Source organism: Pleurodeles waltl, chromosome 4_1, assembly GCF_031143425.1.
Source record: "Pleurodeles waltl isolate 20211129_DDA chromosome 4_1, aPleWal1.hap1.20221129, whole genome shotgun sequence".
Lineage (NCBI taxonomy): Eukaryota > Metazoa > Chordata > Amphibia > Caudata > Salamandridae > Pleurodeles > Pleurodeles waltl.
In genome coordinates, this window is record NC_090442.1 from 138,827,416 (window position 1) to 138,844,309 (window position 16,894).

At 44.1% G+C, this 16,894-nt stretch overlaps 1 protein-coding gene across 3 annotated transcripts in view; it reads right to left on the minus strand.

The window, feature by feature from the left end:
* The window catches only part of LOC138287471 (aldo-keto reductase family 1 member C1-like), a 194,990-nt gene that overhangs the window by 97,563 nt on the left and 80,533 nt on the right, over window positions 1–16,894 (minus strand). Inside the window, exon 2 of one of the 3 annotated variants that reach the window (XM_069227913.1) lies at window positions 9,029–9,143. In XM_069227913.1, the coding sequence (XP_069084014.1) occupies window positions 9,029–9,115 (87 nt within the window). In that variant the 5' untranslated portion in view covers window positions 9,116–9,143. Of the gene's footprint in view, window positions 1–9,028; window positions 9,165–16,894 lie in introns of all 3 variants that reach the window. The other 2 variants (XM_069227911.1, XM_069227912.1) reach the window with 2 other exon arrangements.

A 16,894-nucleotide genomic window follows, 5' to 3' on the forward strand; every position in this document is an offset into this window, starting at 1 on the left:
GCAGGTAGCCAACAAATTCCTGGGCACTGAAAGAGGGCCCATTGTCTGTGCGCAATTCTTTAATGAGGTCATGGGTGGCCATTACTTTTTCAGGCTTTGGTATTGTTTCGTCTGCTGACGTGCAGCACACAATTTCTACTTCTGGGTACTTGGAGAAATCACCGAAGATGACAAATAGGTGACGGCCCTCGGGTAGACTACCAAAATCTGTGCTGGTGTGGTGCTATGGGACTTCTGGGATCTGCTCAGTAATAATGGGAGGCAGGGGGCCTGGGTTTCCAGTGGCTTGGCACAAATCGTACAGCCAGTTGGTGCGTTCAGCTAGCTCGTCCAGACCAGGGAAACACACCTTACCTTGTAGTCTGTTCTTGGTCCTGAAAATACCTTGGTGGGACCCATAGGCGAGGTCTACTATTTGCTATGTCAGATGGGTGGGTAATACCAGCTGGGGTCCCCTTAAAAGGCTACCCTCTTCGGTGAATAAGAATTCACCTCTCAAATTGTGTAGGGACTGTAAGATGTGACAGGCCTCAAAAAATGTTTTGTGTCAGCTCGGACACGACATCGGCCCACTTGCCTGACCATGTTGCAGTAAATGGCAAACTGGAGGCAGTCATCAGTTCCTGCCATTGCCGAGATGTCTGCCAGGGAGATGGGAACAGAGCAAGATCGTTCTACCACGAACTTGATGTACTCTTCTGTGTCTGCTGCATCTTGCTCTTATTAGAGAGTAGTGGGGCAGGCATGACATGACAGATAGTCTGCCGGATTGTTGGAACCTGGCTTGTGCTCTATAGAAATGTTGTACACCTGTAACTGGAGTATCCATTTCTCAATCCGCAGACCTTCTGAACAGGGGTATGAGTGGTATGTGTTCAGTGTTCACCTGGAACGGGTAACCATACACGTACACATTAAAATGGCGCACCCCAATGGATCGCAATTGCCTCTTTCTTAATGTGTGAGTATCTATGCTCGGTTGGGGTTAGTGCCCCGCTGGCAAAGGCGATGGGAGCCCACTCTCCGCATGACTGTTGCTGGGACAGTACAGCTCCGAGGCCAGTAGGGCTGGTGTCTATGGAGAGTCAATGTCCTTAGTAGAGTCAAAGGATGTGGGGGTAGTTTCCTCCAAGAGAGCTTTTTTCATGGCCTGGAATGCCTGGTCCTGCTCTACACCACACTGTCAGGGAGCCAATGCTTTAGTGAGTTTTCTAAGTGAAAGATTGTGTATAAAGCAACCGCATAGGTCACCATACCTAAAAAGTCCCTGACTCCAGTGACTGTGGTGGGGGCCAGTGCTGATTGCATGTCCTGGACCCTCAGTGGGTCTGGAGTGACGCATTTTGCTGAAAAAAGAAACAGATGTCTTCCTTGAGGTGCTCAGATTTTTCTAGATGAAGGGTGAGTCCGCTGTCTTGGAGGTGCTTGAACACTGCTTTTAGCCTACGGAGGTGTTCCTCGATAGTGAGGCCATGCACCAAAATGTCATCACTGACATTCAAAGCCCCATGGAGACCAGCCAATACCCCTCGGAAAGACTTCTGCTACACTGGGAATGCTGAATTTGAGGAATTGATAACTCCACAAACAGAAGCGAGTTGAGAATGCTGTGATGTGTTGAGACTCCAGTGCCAAGAGGATTTGGTGATAGCCTGACCTCAGGTCCATCTTTGAAAACCACGGGAGCCTGATAATTCTCCCACAATGTCATTGACTGTGGGGGTAAAGTCTCTCTTGTTTGATTGAGGTGTTTGGGAGGTGCATGTCTATGGATATCCACATTTCCCCTCGCTGTTGTGGCTCCTTTGTGAGACCAATAGAGGAGACCCACAGGGTTGGCTCCTCCACCCTTTCAATAATGTCGTCCGCTTCCAGCTTGCCAAGTTCGGCTTCCACTTTTGGACAAAGGTAGAAAGCTATCCGTCTGTGGCGTACAGTGATGGGCTGAACAGATTGGTTGATGTTTAGATGTACCTCTAGGTCTTTTAGGCAGCTTAACCCCTTGAACATGTGGTCAAATATTCCAATCAGCGAGTCTATGGCACTGGCATGGATTCTGAAAGGAAAATGAACCAGCTGGAGCAAGTCGCAATGCAGGATGCAGGATGGTGTCCCTGACACCATCTGCGAGTCGCAAGGGGGTCGCAAAGGCCCACCTCATTAATAATGAGGTGGATCGCAATTTGCGACCCCCTTGCGACTTGCAGCACTCACAGGGATGGTGGCCTGCTGGAGACAGCAGACCACCATGTCTGTGACTGCTTTTAAATAAAGGTTTTTGGTGTAATTCAGCCCGTTTTCCTTAAAGGAAAACGAGATGCATTACAAAAGGAAAAAATTAAACGTGTCAGTTTAATTTTTTCAGAGCAGCAGGTGGTCTGGTGAACTTGGGCGGACCATGAAAGCGAAAGATTTAGGGATGTTGGGTGGGACACTCACTCCTAAGTCCCAAATATTAAAATGCCACTGTGCAGTACCTTGTCTCAACTTGAAGTTAATGAGTACTTTGTCCTTTAGATCCTGTCACCACAATTGTAGTCATTAATCCACTCCCGAAGTTGTCCAACAAATACTTTAATGATAAATTTGAGATAAGATGGAGCTGCTTCAACGAGCCCAGGTAGCTCTCAATAACTGTTTTAGGATCATGATATGACAAAGTACGTTCCATAACAGCATGTATGACTCATCAATGAGCAAGCCCTAAAATATTGCATCATATAAAGTTACAGAAAATACAGATGTCAAAATACTTTCTTTCAGCTTTTTTGAAGTGGTTAATACACCATGTAGCGCTACATAAATCAAATGAATAAAGGAGTCAGGACCTGCAGTTGTTTTATGCCAATGTCGAGCTAATCAGAGAGTGCACGAGTAGAAGCAGCAGGAGCAAGGACATGAATGCTAACCAAGGCCTTCCTGTATACAGCATCTACAGCAAAGTAGTACATGGGCACTGTGTGAGAGGGAGGGGCACCCTTTTATGTCATAAATGCTGGTTCCTCCTCAAATCACAAATGGTGCAAGCATGTGCAGGACCTTTAAAAGTGTACAAGTGCATTGCCTGCTACTGAATCATTATCCTTGTACTGCTCACAGCATGGCATCCCTTCTGGATTCCTGCACTGGACAGATTGCTTTTCCCAGTGGCACAAAACTTGATAAGCCTTTGGGTGCTGGTGTAACTGAGCTGGGGACACTAGACACTCATCAGTGCTGAAGTACTTGCACTGCTCGCCTAAAGACAGGCAGAACTTTTGTAGTTATGCTTTCATACATCAATTACAAATATGGTGTATCTCAACAAGTACACACATTTCTGGTATGAATCATGATACAGGCATTTATAAAATATAGGAATTTCACTGCAGCCAAGTGGTCCCAGGCCATCCGTTGCACTATCAGCAAGTCCTGGCCTTTTGGCCAACAGCATTTTGTATCATGGTGTTTTTGAGCGCAAGCGTAGAATCTAAATGGTCCAAATACAAGTTCTAGTATCCACGTTTCTCCTTACTAAAGCATCAGAATTGGCTGTAAGTGTCACAGGTGATATGGGTCATTTGGTAGCTGTTATCTTGTTTTCTCAACATCATCACTTGTTTCCTGGGAGTCATGACGCACATAGAACATATTGATTACACTTCTATCTGCACTCTGCACACTCTGCATCCAATTGTATATCCTTCACATTGTTTTACTGCTCACAACACTGATTCGGACTGATATGTTAAATTAAATTTCTGAGGAAATGCCCTGACAGACAATAAACGGAGGAGAGATGAGTGTAGTGACGGTTTCCACATTCTCGAATGCCTCACGCTATGGTCTTCTCGCGGATGTGAGGATGACGGGGTGGCATTCGAGGATGAAGAGATCGGCGGTTATATGAAGAGATCGGCGGTTAGCCCATTGGCTAGCACTGCGCGTCTCCTTATACAAATGTAATAAATACAGATGAAATACACCAAGTCTCTACTTCGCATCTTTACAGAATTGGCGACGAGCTTGGACTCACCTGCGACGTTGGAGAAACAATGTGGACGCTGATTTTAAGATCGCCTTCTGACGAGGATCAGCTTTCGGCGTTGATCGGCTTCCGATGTACGAGGCTTCCGAAGTACCGGGAATCCAACTGGTGGGGACACCTTGTGGTGAGCTTTGGGACAACACAACATCCTGAAAACTTTTCACAAGAATTGTTGTGTATGCGTTCCTTAACACCCAGTATTGCTACGTCAATCTGACGTGCATCGCGCCGCCATTTTGGATTGGGCATCGCGCCGCCATTTTGGATAGGGCAAAAAGGCACGTTGATTCGCCATTTGTGAATCTCAAACACTGTATCTTGGAAACTCGACATTTTCTATTATTGAGTACCTACTAAAAAAAAAACCATATAAATATATATATATATATATATATATATATTTTTTTTTTTAAGGAGACTGTGCAGTGACAACATGGCTTCGGGCAATCCATGGAATCTTACACCTCCCCAACCATTTATATCTGTTTCTGGCACACCTACTTTGAAATGGGAGGAGTGGTGTGAATACTTCAAGAATTATATTTCTGTGATTGACGACGAAGAGGAACTTTCTGCGGAGAAAAAGTACAAAATTCTTTTACATTGTTTAGGGCCTGGAGGTCTGAAGGTTTTTAAAAACATCAATAAAAAACCAAGACAAGAAGGTCAAGGAGACTTGTATAGCAACGCGCTTGAGGATTTTGATAATTATTACAGGCCCAGGGTCTGCGTGGCAGTGGATCATTATAAATTCTTCCATCATAAATAAGGGAAGGACGAACCTGTGGATGATTATGTTGCTGCCTTAAAACATTTAGCAATCAACTGCAAATTTGGTATTTTGCACAATGAGCTAATTCGAGATCAGATTGTCATGCAGGCGTCCAACTCGAGTATTCAAGACAACCTATGGGCTAAAGGAGAGAGCTTGTTGCAAGAAATTATTGATATTGTGAAAAGGGCAGAATTGACTGGAAGGTGTGCCAAGTAAGTTCTAAATGAAAATAAGAGTGATGAGAGTATCGTTGCAAGAGTGAAGGGGATAAGAACATCTTTTGAGCACAAAAAGAAATGGCTAGGGAAACCAGAAGCAGAACAGAAGAATCATAAACCGTATGAAAGAAAGAAGTGTTACAGATGCAGCAGTTATGACCATTTGGCAAACGACAAGTTATGCCCAGCTAAGAAGCAGAAGTGTTCAAGATGCGGTGTTATTGGACATTTTCAAAGAGTTTGTCAGAAGAAAATGGCAAGCAACAGCAGGGTGTTAGAATTGGAAGACTCCAACTCATCTGATGAAGAAGTTTTGAATATGTGTGTTTTATGTGTAGACACTGCTGATGAACACACAAATGAACACACTGTTTTGTGCACAAGAGAAGAAGAAAAGAAAAGGAATAAAAGACCAAAGTGTGAAATAAATTTTTGGGGGGTGACCTTATGTATTGTTGTAGATTCAGGGTCTCCCTACACTATTGTTAATAGGAATGTTTGGGAAAAGAATTTTAAACACATTGTGGGAGAGCAGTTGTGTGCGCCAGACATAACAATTAAGACATTTACTAGCGAAGTCATTGAATTGTTGGGGTTCAAGGAGTTGAAATTTCAATACAAAGATAGAGTGACAGTAGGGAAATTGTATGTGGCAGCAACAGGTCCCTCTGTTTTGGGTTGGATTGACCAAGGTAAATTAGGCATTGTTTTAGATCCTAACAATCCGGAACCAGTTTTAACTGTGCAAACGGAAGTGGATATTAGCAAGTTAGTTTTGAAAACATTTCCGAGAGTATTTTCTGGGCAAATTGGTAAGATGAAGGGGTTCATGCACCTCATTCATTTGAAGGACAATGTTGAGCCACAGGTGCACAAAGTGAGAAACATCCCTATTCCTCTGAAAGAGAGTGTTAAGGTGCAATTAGATAAACTACAGGAAGAGAAAATCATAGAACCCATAGAATCGTCTCAGTGGGTTGCTCCATTGGTGGTGGTAAGAAAAGCTAATGGAAATTTACGACTATGCATAGATTTGAGGGAGCTCAATAAGAATATACTAGTAGATCAATTTCCTTTGCCTCATATTAATGAGATGCTGTCTCGCACAAGGGGCATGAAATGGTTTTCTTCCATTGATTTGAAAGCGGCCTATCATCAGGTACCATTGCATCCAAACAGCAGGAATTTGACTGCTTTTGTTACACCCTTCGGGTGTTATAGGTTCAGACGGGTGCCATTTGGTTTGGCGTCAGCGGCTGCAATGTTCCAAAGACTAATGAGCTCAATTTTGGAAGGAATTGATAATGTCATGGTGTTTCAAGATGATATTCTCATAATGGAAAAATTGAAGGAAAATCATGATCAAACGTTATTACAGGTTTTAAATGTTTTAGATGAGAAAGGTTTGACTGCGGAATTCAGCAAGTGCAAATTTGCATGTGACCATGTCAATTATTTGGGGCATGTAGTATCTGCTGACGGCATTAAACATAAGGAGGCGTTAGTATCAGCAATAAGTAAGGCGCCCAATCCCCAAAACAAGGATGAGGTTCGTGCTTTTCTAGGGTTAGTAGAATTCTACTCAAAATTTGTTAAAAATTTCTTGACTAAAACGTATTGTTTGAGACAATTGCTCAAAATAAGGAACAAATTTGTGTGGACGGAAGTGTGTCAGAATGCTTTTGAGGTGTTAAAAAATGATATTTGTACTGCACCTCCATTACAAGGTTTTGATGTGAATCTTAAGTGTATTATCACTACAGATGCTAGCTGTAAAGGCACAGGAGCAGTTCTGACACAGGTAAACATGGAAGGTAATGAAGATACTATGCTTTTGCGTCACGCTCATTGACTCCGACTGAAGAGAAGTATTCAGTTATTTAGCGTGAGGCACTGGCTTGTGTGTGGGCGTTGGAATATTTCAGACAGTATGTGTGGGGCACTACGGTCACTTTAAGTTGTGACCACAATCCGTTAGTGAAGGTTTTAACCACGAAGGGGTTGTACAAAGCTTCTCCTAGGCTGGCAAGATTATCAGTTTGTTTGTTTGAATATAATTACATTGTACAATATTTGCCTGGTGTTAAAAACATTGTTGCAGATTTTCTAAGTCGCATGCCTTTACCAACCAAAAATAAGGAAGATGACATAAATGAGGATGTGTGGGTGGCTATTGTGGAAGAAGGTGTGTGTCGAGGCATTACACGCAATGATTGGAAATTAGCACAACAGGGTGATGAGGTGCTAAGTGATTTGAGTGTTGCAATTACGAAGGGATGGCCATTAAAAAGAATGATTAAGGCAACCTTGCTACCTTTCTGGGAAGTAAGGGATGAGTTGTCCACGGAAGATGGGTTGATTCTCAGAAGTGGGAAAGTTATACCTCCTGTTGCATTAAGAGAGAAAATCCTCGAAATATGTCATGAAGGCCACCTTGGCATAGGAAAAACTAAGAACAGGGTAAAGTTTTGGTACTGGTGGCCTGGTATAGATAAGGATACAGAGAAAATTGTTAGAAACTAACTTGCTTGTGTGAATGTTGATAAGACGCAAGTAGTTTTGAGACCATCTTTACATCCCATTCCTTGTTCCAATATGGCTTGGGAAAGAGTAGGTATTGATATCATGGGGCCTATTGGTGAGAATGAATGGTTTCTGCTGGTTATGGTGGATCATTTTTCAAAATGGCCGGAGGCGAGTATTGTACAAAAAGCTGATGCAGTTAGTATCATTAGATTTATGGATGAAATATTTGTGAGAGAAGGCTTACCGAAATGTATTGTGTCAGACAATGGTTCGCAATTCGTATCTTCTATTTTCCAAGATTATATTATAAGGAATGGTTTTCAGCATAGAACTACCTCGTTATATCATCCCGCGGGTAATGGGTCTGTGGAGAGATTCAACCAAGTACTTAAAGGTATGATTCAATTGTCTAGTTGTAACCAATTAGTATGGGAAACAGAATTGTGAAAAACCTTATGGGCATTTAGGGTTACCACATGTGTGAGTAATAATGTTAGTCGATTTGAGCTCATGAGAGGAAGGACACCTATGTCGAAGGACAATGTGGGATGGCTAAAAGTTGCTAAAAGAGTGGAATGGAGTCCGGAAGAGGTGAAGAAGAATATTGAAAGGGCTCAGGATAAATACAAAAGATATTTTGATGACGTCCACAATTGTAAAGAAATCAAATTATGTGTGGGAGATGTAGTGAGGGTTAAAACTGGTAAGCACACAGGTAAATGTCAAAGTAGATTTTCATCTCCCCTCAGAGTAGAGGCAGTGTATGATAATTCTGTAAGGTTAAGCAATGGCAAAATACGGCACATGGCCGTGTTGTCGTTGTGTAAAAGGACAAGTGTCAACACGAGAAAAGGGAGTGTTCGGGATGGTCAGAATTGTAAGGAATGGTTGGAAGATGAGAGGAATGAGGAGGAATGTTTGAGTCAAGATGAGAGGAGTGAGCAGGAATGTTTGAATCAACATAGGAACGTTCCTAGTGGTCCTAGTAATGCAGACGACTTGCCTGCGTCTACGTCTTCTCATAATGCATGTGGATCACAGGGTGTTCTTAGTAGGAATGTGAAATGGAGTAGTTCTGGCAGAAGAATCTTTAAACCTAAAAGATTGGAAGATTATTATTCTTAAAGATATGTTTTAATAACTTATGTTTCAAATGATCTTTAATTTTATTGTTTGAAGTGAAGTATTTTCATATGTATGATTTGTTTGGTTTTATTGGTTGTATTGTTTTTTTTTTTTTATATATTGTAAAAGGGGAAGATATGTAGTGACGGTTTCCACATTCTCGAATGCCTCATGCTATGGTCTTCTCGCGGATGTGAGGATGATGGGGTGGCATTCGAGGATGAAGTTATCGGCGGTTAGATGAAGAGATCGGCAGTTAGCCCGTTGGCTAGCACTGCACGTCTCCTTATACAAATATAATAAATACAGATGAAATACACCAAGTCTCTACGTCGCATCTTTACAACGAGGACTTACCTCTTCCGGGGCATAGGTGCCGAAGCCCAGGACCGGTATCCGGTTTCCGTCATTCATTGTGATACAGGAATCTTTGTTGAGCTCCATGGTCTCTCCAACAGGATTCCTGGATGCTCTGCTGGGTTAGAAATAGAAGCTGTGGCAATGCTTGATTAATAAACATTGACACAGAAAAGAATGGTGATACACGTTTTATTTACGTGAAAGTGAAAGAAACCATACACAAACTACCCTGTCTGTTTAATAAAAAGGCAGCTAAACCACTATTTGCCAACTGCAAACTTTCAATAAAACTTTTTTTAAACATTTTATTTTTAAATGCAGTCCAGTTTCCATTAAGGAAATGGGTTGTACAAAAAAACAAAACAGTTTCCTTCATTTAAACAGACATGATGGTCTCTTGACCCTTGCCAGCCACCATCCCTGTGTTTGCGTCTATTCAGTGTTGAGTCACAATTTGTGACCTTCCTCATGAATATTAATAAGGCAGGTTGTATGATGACCCACTCTGATTCAAAAAGTTTAGGAATGGACCTAAAGTTCTTAAAATTTCTCACTCATCACAAAAATAATGGTTGTAATGTGCAATCTATTTTTATGACCGGTGTAATAGTACATCTGGCGTTATGTGTTTTAATAATACAGTATACTTTAAAAACAAACCATATAAACATTTCTACTTGCATCAAACGAAGGACTTGATGTACAGCTGAATATACAGAATCCTACTTTCAAATGAATAAATTCATCTAGACAGATTCAATTACACAACATAAGCTTAGGTGGTTACGTTTTATATTTGAAGTATAACACACTGATATTGTGAATGAAAGAGAAAACCAAAGGTTCATGACACACCACAGACAGTGTGACACATGAGTAGTTTTTCATAAAAATCAGAGATCATCCTATGTTTTATGTCCATAGAAGAACATGTGAAAAGAATAGTGTTAATGTTCACAAAAGAACACAAGGAAATTATATAGATTTACACAAATCCAACCACCTAACATTTGATAACTTGGTTATTGAACTTAATAAGTGAAGAAAAAACAAGCTTGAGCTAAACTTGCTAAGAGCTTTATGAACAAACAACATTTTACAGTACTTAAAGTATTACTACTCACATACTACAAAATGTAATTGACAAACCTATGGTCAGAGCCCTTTGCCTCTACCTCCCCTATCTTTTCTTTGTGGAGAATTACACCAAAGAGACAGAGATCTTCACACACCTAGGTATACGGATTTGAAATATATGTGGGAGGGATTGGGGCAGTGGTAGAAAAACGGGGAATTAGTACTACTAAATGGAAGGAGTTTAGAAAAAAATACGAGGGGTTTAAGTTTGGGGAGGGGCATACTAATACACATGTTCACAAAACATTAATGCAGCACACATAGAAAAAGGAAATAAGGAGAAAAAAATACTTTTCTCCTTGTTACCCCATGCTTTGGGAGGCGCAGCAATCTCATGCAATCCAAGGTTTACAAACCTTTGTAAATATGATATTGTGTGAAATCCATGGGTGGATGCATGGGAATGCCCATGTTCCACCCATGGAACGCCTTCCAGAATAAAGTGTAACACGAAGCAGCAGAAGCTGCTGCATTGTTTTCCTTTTTTTTTTACAAAGTTATGCATGGCGGCGCAAATCACCTCTTGCGTGCCTTTGTAAATATCTACTAGCATTTTGCGTCATGGATGCACCACAAAAGTGGTGCAACCATGACGCAAAATGTTAGCAAATCTGTCCCTATATCTTTTCTGTATGCTTCTGCTACTTAGAGAAAACAGGTATCAGCAAGGCCAGCAGCAATGGAGGTTTTCTTGCTTAGACAGAATAGCCATCATGGAAGAAACAGACCAAGTACCAACTGGGCTATCACCAGTGCAAGCCATTCTCAAACAGAACATGTATCGTTATGGCTGGGTGTTAGACGTGTTACACTGAGGTATTCGTTTCCCAAACATTTTTGTTTTTTTTCTGGGAGGTTTTGCTGATTCTCTCTAAATGGCCTACAGGCACTGAGCACTTTCCCACTATAAAAGTACAGGGTGAAAGTGCACACGCCTGCCCTGCAGCCACTAGTAGTTGGCAATAGCCAATATATGCACACTTGCGCAATGGTGTTTTTATATATACACTGAGCCTGTCACAGCAGGCCGGTATGGGCACACTTGCACCTTTTGGTGATCCTAAACTTGTGTCCAGCCTGCCCCTGCAGGATTGTGCATGCGCCAGGACACATGTGCCCAGGGAGTGCAGAATACCCATGTGTGTTCTCACTGCACATGAGAGCTGCTCTGCCCATAGGTTAACATGGGGTAAAGTTTATAATTAATCCTGGTTGCAAAAGTGGATTGCAGTGGAGCAGCCTTATGATATTTACTATCATTGGATTCACAATGACAAACCCCTTCTCATGGTAAAGGTGGTTTTCTCAATAATACACTAGACATGCCACTTCTAGAAAGTGGGCATCCCTGTGTTCTAAAATCTGTTTGGATGTGTTTTTTTATTTAGCTTCATTCCACTGGAAGCAGGGGGAAGCACATCTGTGGATTTCCCTGCGACAGCTATAAAACTGGAAAGACAGAACTCTGTCATTTGAGGGCTTGGCTGGAAAGATGCTGACACTTGGCCTCTCAAAGCCAGATAATGCCACCACTAAAGATAAGGATCTGCATTCCACGGCCCCATGACAGACAGGGCCGAAATTTAGAGGAGACGTCTCTGGTTCAAAGGGGAACCCTTTGAACCACCCACATCTTCAAAGGCACACCTGAGCATAACTGATAGTACCACACTTCAGCAACTTAGAAATACACTGGCAGGGACGTAGGACCAGTACCGCTGGAATATGTGGTACACACTGAGGAATTCACACACCTTTCCTGCATCGTGGCTCGCCTGGGCAGATTGCCTGCTGCTATGTGGCACTATGAAGTGTGCTCTCCAAGAGCTTGTTGGCTTGCCCCCTGTTCTGTCTAGAGGTCTCAGGGACATCAAAGACCTTCTGCAAGGGACCTACACTGCCTACTGGTGTCATCTGGAGATCGTTGCCCTCCTCCACACCTACATAGTCTGCCGGACTCCACTTGGTGGCAGCAGTGTGAGCGGAGAATAAGTATTGCGCCTGGAGACTGGAATTACCTAGTGCAAACCCTTCAAGAGTTACGGAGTTACAGAGTGTAGCCCTTAATCGTAGGGCAACTGCATGCCTTAACGTCTTGTTTGTTGTTAGAAGGGTCACTGTTTGCGGGACCCCGCATGGCCCACTGTTGTCGAGTGTGTTGCATTTCTCTCATGCAACACCCAACTGCATGCTCATTGTGTCCAGTACCCAACTCATAGGTTGTGGCCCTCGGAGGTGGGGGTGCATCTGGAGCAGTGCTGCATTCTACCTAGTGTGGCAACAATGAACTTGCATCTTTGTGTGTGACCGAATTGTCTGGTACGACTCAAGTCATCACACACTATACGTTGTGCCCCATTCAACAGAGATACAGGAATGGAATTCTTCGTGTGTTACCACATTGTCTGGTGCAACTCAAGTTATTGTGCACCAGGCGTTGTGCCTCATTCCAGGGAGGTACAGCACTGGAGTTCTTCGTGATGGTCTGTAATTGTCTGGTGCGACTCAAGCCATCGCGCACCAGACTTGTGTCTCATTCTGGGGAGGTACTGCATTTGAAACCTTTTTCGTGTGTGATCGAATTGTCTGCGGTGACTCAAATCATTGAGCCCCAGTTGTTATGCATCGGGGTGGCTCCTCCATAAGGGCCGTGGAGCGTTGCCACCCCGCCAGCAGCGGCAGCTGCAAAACATTTCAAAGAAAAGGATAATAAACTTTGTTTATTATCCTTTTCTTTGAAAGGGGTGGGGGCAACGGGGTGACCTACACTGAGGGTGAGTGCACAGCCGGCCAAACACACATGCGCAGAAGGTCTCTCCAGCCCAGCAACCCAGTTGCTGGGCTCGAAAGACCCTGAACAGGCTCCCTGTCTGCCTGGCTGGGCACTCCCAGCAAATCCTGATGCTGCTTTGAGCTTTGAGTAGCGTCAGGATTGGCACAGGGCAGGCCGGGAGCCTGTGCCTGCAGCATCCTGCACGAAGGGGAGGAGCAGCCGCGGCGTAGGAGCAGAGGTAAGTTTTTAAAAATAAATATATTGTTATTAATTCCCCCATGCCTCCCCCTGTGTGCCGCCCCACCCCGCCCCCAGGAATCACTGCAAGCCTCAACTGGTTGTGCATCATTCCTGGAAGGCACGGCACTTAGCACTTTGCATGTGGGATCGTAATCGTCTGGTGCGACTCAAGTCATTGCACACCAGATGTTGTGCCCCCTTACCAGGAGATGAGGACCTCGTAACTGTTTGAGTACTACCAAAATTGTCAGAGAGGCCCAAGTCATCAAGCCCGACATGTGCCTCCTTCCGGGGAGGTGTGGAATTGGTAACTATTGGTGTTTTGGAGTGCCTAACTAGGATGGGTACCGCTGTGACTAGTGTGTGGCCCCAGCGACCCTCCCCTGTGCTTTGCAGACCTCTGAATGAACGCCCAGATTGGTGTCCGAACCTCCAAATGTCAACTGTTGCCTGATCAGCTGTTATTCCGACCCGGGATCCAGAGAAGTGTGACTTCAGCCAGGAGCGCCATAGTATCCAGGGAAAAGGTTACTTTCAGCTCCCAGGGTGGGGTACCAGGAACCGGTTGGTGAGTAGAGAGTGGTTTGGGGCCTCAGGGGTCTGCGAGCACCGTGACATTAACAGGCTGGATATCAGTGCAACACACTAGGGTGCTAGGATCAAGTGCATGCAAGTGCGTGTGTACGATCAGCCTGATATATGTGGCACTGCATAGCGGTTCACAGTGAATGTCAGGGAGTGTGTGCGGTGATTGTGGAAACAACAAAGTTGTGTTACCATACACGTCTCTAATGGTTGACATTGAGTTTTACTTATGCGACCAAGGTCGCAGAGCTAACTCAAAGTGCAGCAAGTCTTTGTATGTACAAATTGCTGTTAACGTTGTGAATCTGTGTACGCCCTGCAACAGTGTGTTATTGGACTGGGGTCATCTCTAGGGTTGGCCTCTTGCTGACAATGTTTGGCACTGCATGAGGGTAATGGGAGGGAAAGTGTTATTTTTCTCACACGTACATACTCGTTATGGTAGTTAACACAGTTGTACGTCATACTGTAAGTAATATTTCTCAAAGTGATCTATGCACGGATTTACATGGTGATCATGATGTGTTAATAATGTGTGTGTTGAATACTAATTTTGTTGACACACACCTCGTGTGAAGTCTCTTGTGACGCTCAGTGTACTTATGTGGAAGTGATATGCCCTGCTTAACACATTGGCTCAGTGATAAGCGTGACTGCTCTGTGCCAAGCTACTCAAGGGTGAGTGCAGTTTATACAGTGAGGTTAATCACCCACCCCTGATGGGAGTGACAGATTCTGCCTGGCTAGGGCCTTACCTCAGCCAACCAGAATGTGCTGCCTCAAACACTGGGGAGCATTGGGCCCTCCTCTTCACGGCAGAGGGCCAATCACTGCACAAGTAGTATCCTTATAGGTACGACAGGTCTGAGGTGAGGATTGTAGGAAAAGAAGATGGATCCTTTTGGTTATGTTCCCAAGCCATTGAAAGCTTGAGTATGCCTTCAAAAGTCACACAAAGTATTTGAAGTTCAAATTTAATTAATTAAATTGCATCTGATATTTCCTTAGGAATCAGGGTATAGGTATTAGCAATGTAAGTTATTTGATCACTGGGAAGTAGAAGTAGGAATACAATTAGAGCTCAAGACTGTAGTTGTGTGTGAAAACACTGTGCTTGCAAGATCATAGTGGCATCCTTCTGGAGACGTCTCTCTACGGTTGTGATCCACTTTGAATGTAAGCTTTTTGCTCGTTCTGCTGTCTTGAACTGGGGGATGTTTATTTGAATGGATTCAAGTTAATTGAGTCGCCTCTACTTCACTGATGCGGCTGCCCAAGATCCTTTGGAGTCCATTGTCATAATATTATATCCTATGGAACTTGTAAAAATGCGGAGAGGATGTTCGTCACATTTGTGATGGAGTATCCCATCCACCAAGGTCAACTCTTCATCACCTCAAAATTGCCAATTGGCAGGAGAGAGGCAATTTGGGAGCAGACAGTAGACAAGATTAACAGTATGGCAGAGTACAGGAGAACCATAACAGAGTGCAAGAAACACTGGCATGATTGTAACGCGAAGGACAAAGGAAAAAATGCCAAGGAACAGGAAGGCAGCACTGCAAACTAAAAATGGTAGTCCAGCACCACAAGAGGACCTGTACGAGATGGAGGAGATGGTTGCAGCGGTCATCCCGGAAGAACTGGTCAGTGAAATCGCAAGACAGTGCAGACTACCAGTAAACACCACAAATGGGTTATATGTCGAAACAACAAGTGCTTCAACCACCCATGCCTGAACAACGAGATCGGAAAACAACCTTGTTGTTATCACTAACGCCTTTACCACGAATGTCTTAACAATAATTTTTCACTGTAAAGGCATTCCTGGTAAAGGCATTAGTGATCAGCATGCATGGTTCCAGCATGCGTCCCACCTGGCCCCCCACCCCTATAAATTACCGCAACCCCACCACCCCCACAACCACCCCAACCCCCCACCTCTAAAATTACCACAACCCCAACCCCCCTCCCCGAAAACCTAAAGCACCCCAGCCCCCACCCCACCCCTAAAACCTAAACCCTGACCCCCCTCCCCCGCCCCTAAACCCTAATCAACCGAGCCCCCACCCCACCCCCAAAACCAAAAAATACCCTGACTCCCCACCCCGCCCCTAAAACCTAAAGCACCACAACCCCCCAATTCACCCCTAAAACCTAAACCCTGACCCCCCCCCTTAAACCCTACTCACCCGGACCCCTCCACCCCCAAAAAAACAGCCCCAGTCCCAGCCCAACTTACCTCCTCCTTGATCGCGTTGACTCCCTTTTTCTGTGCCTTAACCACACATGTACGTGGTTCACACATGCGTGGTTAAGGCCCTAAAACAAGGAAGTCATGGAAAATGAAAGCGTTGTTTCGCTTTCGTTTTCCACAACTTCGTGGTTCAGGACTCGTTGTTCGGGATGCTTCCCCCACAAATGCAGGGTAAGTTTCATGGGGGATGGGGGAAATTAATGTCAAATTGTCAAATGCTGGAAGGGGAAGGCACATAGGACTCACACAATGCATGCCAAAGGAGCGAAGAGGGACACATTGCACATTAAGAAATTTGCACCATACTGACGTAAGCTACACATGTACCTACTCCTTGGTAGTGCCATGCACCATAACACATACACAACCTGGCCATATGTCAATCACCAGGCCTAAATACTTACATGCACATATGCAGCACATGGGATGGATGGTAGGTATAATGACTGTGCCTCTGGTTGTGTCATCACACCATCCCTTGCATATATACATATTAACCCTACCAGCATGACCAAGACTTCAGAGACTAGGTAGTCAGTCAATGCTATACCTGGGGTCACGTCATGGTGGTGTCCCTTGCAGTAACACTTTGCAACTGCCGTGCTTTCTTGCCCCAACACATGTGTGCTGCATCTTATAGCACACAATTCATTGCAACTGTCCCAGACATGTGCCGGTAGCACCACCACCCTGCATATTGACAACACATAAGGCAGCCACCACTCCATCATGCAGTGAGGATGCCCGTTGGGTGTAACAATAATCTGGGCAGGCGCTGGGGGAATAGCAGGCTGGTTCTGTATCACTGGAAACATGCCACCACCCAGACCAACTAAACTGGTGTAGTGTGGAACCACACATCTTGATGTTT